The sequence below is a fragment of the Galeopterus variegatus genome, unplaced genomic scaffold (assembly GCF_000696425.1).
Source record: "Galeopterus variegatus unplaced genomic scaffold, G_variegatus-3.0.2 Scaffold1059, whole genome shotgun sequence".
NCBI lineage: Eukaryota > Metazoa > Chordata > Mammalia > Dermoptera > Cynocephalidae > Galeopterus > Galeopterus variegatus.
The window spans coordinates 418,983-423,964 of NW_007727170.1; the positions used below are offsets into that span (position 1 = coordinate 418,983).

General features: G+C 50.5%; 1 protein-coding gene across 1 annotated transcript in view; it reads right to left on the reverse strand.

The window, feature by feature from the left end:
- The window catches only part of CHRNB4 (cholinergic receptor, nicotinic, beta 4 (neuronal)), a 15,693-nt gene that overhangs the window by 3,054 nt on the left and 7,657 nt on the right, over nt 1-4,982 (reverse strand). The window contains exons 2-4 of the mRNA XM_008574534.1: nt 3,626-3,670; nt 3,428-3,537; nt 1,376-2,369 (exon numbers count right to left, since the gene is read on the reverse strand). Coding sequence (XP_008572756.1) covers nt 1,376-2,369; nt 3,428-3,537; nt 3,626-3,670 — 1,149 coding nt within the window. The remainder of the gene's footprint in view (nt 1-1,375; nt 2,370-3,427; nt 3,538-3,625; nt 3,671-4,982) is intronic.

A 4,982-nucleotide genomic window follows, 5' to 3' on the forward strand; every position in this document is an offset into this window, starting at 1 on the left:
TCAAATTAATTTTACAGAAAACGAAATCTGATAGTCCTATAGAACTGTGCTTCTCAAACACCAATGTGACTAGGAATCTCCTTGGGATCTGCTTAAAATGCAGATTCTAGGCCGGCCCGTGGCTCACTCAGTAGAGTGCGGTGCTGATAAAATGCAGATTCTAAGTCAAGAGGACTGGAGTAGGGCCTAAGACCGAACATCCGACAAGCTCCAGGTGATGCCAATGCTGCTGACCGAAGGACCACACTCGGGGTATAGAAGGGTATAGAAGGAGATCTCCCATCCTATACTCCATTTGTTAGCAATTCTCCTCTTTCCTCAGCATAGTGTAATTTCGGGACTTTTCCAGCCTGCTTTTTTCTCTCCTTGCACTAATGGAATGCCAGTGCTTTCCCTTGAGAATGCAGCTGGTGAAAAGGAATTGCAGAAAGATAAGAACTAGGAGCTGTCCTATTTTTTTTCCATGCAGTTGCAAAGGTGGGGGGTACCGTGGGCTCAGAGAATCTGATCTGATAAGGTATTGAAATGAGAACATTCACAAGGGTATGAAACGTGTTTTCCTGTCCAGTACGGAAATGTGTGTGAAAGTTTGTGACTGTTACCATCACATTCCGTGTTCAATTATAAAATTACCCTTAGAAGTGTCATTTGAGGAGTCATTTGAGACACCCAAACTCTAACACTCATTGCTTTGTCCTGTGAATGTAAACTTACCTCTTTTTAAAACTTACCCTCTTTTTAAAATATCTGTGATCTCAGAGTCATTTTCCAGCCCACTGGAGCCTCCCACTTGCGTTTCCTCTCTTCTTTTGCCCCAGGGCTTTCTCCAGCACCAAGGGTGCTTGCTCTGGAAAGCTGGAATAACCCAGAAGTGCAGGACAGCTAATGTCCTGGGGCTTCCCTCAACCTACTCGGGGTGGGAGCTTGTGGGTAAATACCCAGGCTCCCTCCAGGGAGGCGATTCTGAGGCTTGTTCCCATGGGTCCCCAGAGGTTCTCTAACAGGACTGAGCCCCTGGTGCCCCCAGCAGAATCCTCATTAATATTCTATTCTGGCTTTCCTCCTTTCTCCGACTAGCTTTCCCTTCTTCCTCACTGTGCGTCCCAGGATCACCTCTCAAAAAAAAACTACCTGCACCCAAGTCCCCATCTCAAGATCTGCTTTTGGGGAACCCAAAACAAACAAAAAAAGATCACCAGTACTTCCTTCCTCTCCCCCAATGCATGAAGCTATGATAAAACTCATTTCATTTTTGGATTAAAATAAAGAATTTGAGAGTCCTTGTCTCATGAATTAACTGGGAAGTGGGAAACCGGTGATATTATCTGAGCTCCTTCCTTAGGGCAGGTGGGCAGGGACTGGGCGAGCAACTTACGCTCTGGTCTTCATTGTCACTCCTCATGTGCTGGGCAATGAAGCTGACACCCTCTAACGCTTCTTGCACATTCTGCCGGAACCTCCCAGAGGACCTCAGCCGGAAATCCCGGGGGACACCTGCCGAGTCAGAGCCAGCTGGAGACTTGGGAGCCGCAGAGGCAGGGTTCACAAAGTACATGGAGTTCCCGTAGAGGTTGGAGGGGCTGGCAGGGCCCACGGCAGAGGTGGCGGCAGTGGCCTCTGCCTTGGTCAGGCGCGACTGGCTGGGCTGGAGTGCCCTGCCTGGGCTGCTGTCAGGGCCAGGGCGCGACATGAAGAGGAAGGTGGGCAGCTTGTGCAGGAAGCAGCGTTTGACCCAGGGCGCCATGGTGTGGGTGCTGGGTGAGCGGTGGTGCACGTTGAGCACACAGACGCTGGTGACGATGGAGAAGGTGACCAGCACCATGGTGAACATGAGGTATTTGCCAATGAGTGGCACATCGAGGGAGGTGGGCGGCACGATCTTGGAGATGAGCAGCAGGAAGACTGTGAGCGCCAGCAGCACAGAGATGCACAGGGTCATCTTCTCGCCACAGTCGGAGGGCAGGTAGAAGACGAGGATGGCCAGTGAGGTGATGAGCACGCAGGGGATGATGAGGTTGATGGTGTAGAAGAGCGGCTTGCGCTTGATGATGAAGTCGTAAGTCACGTCCACGTAGCGAGGGTCCAGTGGGTTCACTGTCCTTCGCCCTGGGAGGGCTACTATGTCCCACTCACCACTGGGAGTAAAGTCATCCATGCTGGCCGTGGGAGACTTGAGGACCATGTCAATCTCCGTGTGGTCGTAGGTCCAGGAGCGGAACTTGAGGGTGCAGTTCTGCTGGTCGAAGGGAAAGTGCTTCACCTCGATCTTGCAGGCGCTCTTGTAGATGGCAGGGGGCAGCCACAGGATGCTGCCGTTGGAGCGGACCACCACGTTGGTGTAGACAGACACCTCATAGGTCCCATCGGCACTGGGGTCAGGGCAGGGCATGGAGGAGAACATCATGAGACCCACAGACATGAAACTCGGCCCATTCTCAGAACTCACCAAAGAGCCCTTCAGGATTATTTCCTACTAATTACCCTTCCGACCCCCCATGTGCTCACTGAAAGGGGCTGCTTTTCTTGGCAACTGTGTGGTGGAGAGAGCCCTACCATGAAGCATTTTGAAGGCTTCACACGGAATAGCTCATTTAAGCCTCATGATAGCCCAATGAGGTAGGTTTTATTATTATCTCCATTTTACAGATGGGAAAACCAACACTCGAAGTTAAATTTCTTCAAGGTCAGAAAACTAGTCAGCAGTACAGCTGAGATTTGAACTCAGGTCTGTCAGTCCCTAGACCATATACTGTTAATCATTTCCTGCTACTGCTGGTATGGTTACAACCCAGGAAGGGTATCCTTATTCCCTCCATCTACCGAAGATATTTTTGTATAGTATGTCAGTGGTACTAACACCCAACACTGACAAAGCAGCTGAGGTTAAAAACACAGTATGGAATGGGCCGGCCCGGTGGCACACTGCTACAGTGCGCCGCTTGGGAGCATGGTGGTGCTCCCGCCGAGGGTTCGGATCCCACATACAGACTGGTTCCCGCTCACTGGCTGAGCGAGGTGCGGGCGCAACACCGAGGGTTGCCATCCCGTTGCCGGTCCCGGTCCAGTGCGGGCGCGGCACTGAGGGTTGCGATCCGTTGCTGGACATGACAAAAGACAAAAAAGGAAAAACAAACAAACAAACAAAAAAAAAACACAGTATGGAAGACAGAAAGAGCACTGGACTGTAAAGGATCAGGATGCTGCCCTGGTCCCAGCTGTGCCTGTGTGAGTTAGACAAGGCCCTTCTCTCTCTGGGCCTCCGACTCCCCACATGGAACTGAGGGTACTGGCTCTGCTCGTATACCTCTTCCAGTCTGATAGCCTGGAAGTCTGAGTGACACGCAGAGGGGCCTATGGTTGCACTTGAGGCTGGGCCTGCTGCCCTGGCCTGGCTCTCACCAGCCATTGGCCAACCCCCGCCACTCACTTATTGTAAAGCACGATGTCAGGCAACCAGATGCGCTTTGCAGGGATCCTCAGGATGTTCACACCCTCGTAGCGGGAGCTGTTCCAGGCCAGGCGGTAGTCAGTCCATTCCTGAGCAGACAGGCAAGGCCCCATCACTTGTAGGTCCATTGCCACCAAAGGGCAGCCCTAGAGGCTGGGGACCCTCCAGGGCACTTACCTGTTTCAGCCAGACATTAGTGGTCATGATCTGTTCTCGCTCGTTCTGGGGAAGGAAACAGGGCTATCAGTTCACTGTGAAGGAGAAGCCCTCACCAATGGATCACACTTTACCACTCAAAAGGCTCTGAGCTCCAGGCACATGTGACCAACTGGTGCCCCAACATCTCTCGGATGGGTATTTCACATGCAGCATGTCTGAAATAAAGCTCATGATCTTCCCCCAAACCTGTTCCTCCTTTGGCATCACTGTCTCAGTGAATGGCACCCCTAACCATCCAGCTCCATGAGCCAGAAACCTGGGAGTTGTCTCTGACGTCTTGCTGTCTGATCCATATAAGTTCTATAGATTGTATCTCTTACATGAGTCTCAAATTTGTCTGCTTCTCTCCATCTCCATCTTCTCTCCATCATCTGTTGCCTGGACTATTACAATAGCCTCCTAACTGGTCTTTGTGACCTGCCCTGGCCTGCCTGGCAGCCAGGGTGATCCTTTTAAAATCTCAACTCCTTGGACTATGTCAGTCTGTTCAAATCCTCCACTGCCTCCCTGTTTCATCCAAAGTAAAAGCCAAATTCTGCCCAGGGCCTATAAGACCCTAAGGATCTGCCCCAAACCCCACCACATTAGCTCTGTAACCTCATGTCCCAGCACTCTCCTGTTTGCTCGTTCCCTTTCAGCTGCACTTGTCTCTTTGCTCATATCTTTGCACATTCTATTCCCTTTTCAGATGACTTCCTCACTTTCTTCAGGCATCAGAAATGTCACCCCATCAGAAACGTTTTCCCCAACCTTCCTATATAAAATAGCACCTCTGTCGCTCTTGCTCTCTGTCACTCTGCCTTATTTTTCTTATTACACTTATCACCACTGGACACTGTCTGTCTATGTATTGTCTGCCACCTCCTACTAGAATCTAAGAGGCTTGAGGAAAGGAGCCACCTAGAAGAGTATTTGAGACATCTCAGATACTCGATGAATATTTTCTGAATGAATACATAAATTCTACCATAATAATCCAGACCACCATCATCCACTTCTCACGTGGACCACTGTAAGACCCTCCTAACTGCTCTATGTCCATTCTGAACACCCCCCCCCACACACACACACATCTCTTCTTCCTGTGCAGCCAGAATGAACTTTCCAAAGTACCTGTCATTCCCCCCACCCCCAATCTTATCCCTGTTTAGGTCACTTCTGTGGTTTTTTTTCACATGTACAATAAAAATCCAGACCCTTCACAGGGTCTACAGGGCCTTGCAACTTTCTCAGCCTCATTTCACCTCCCTGTGTCCCTTTATTCTGTGCTCCAAGCCCCCTGGCCTTCTTTAGTTCTCTGAATGTGTTTTGTGCT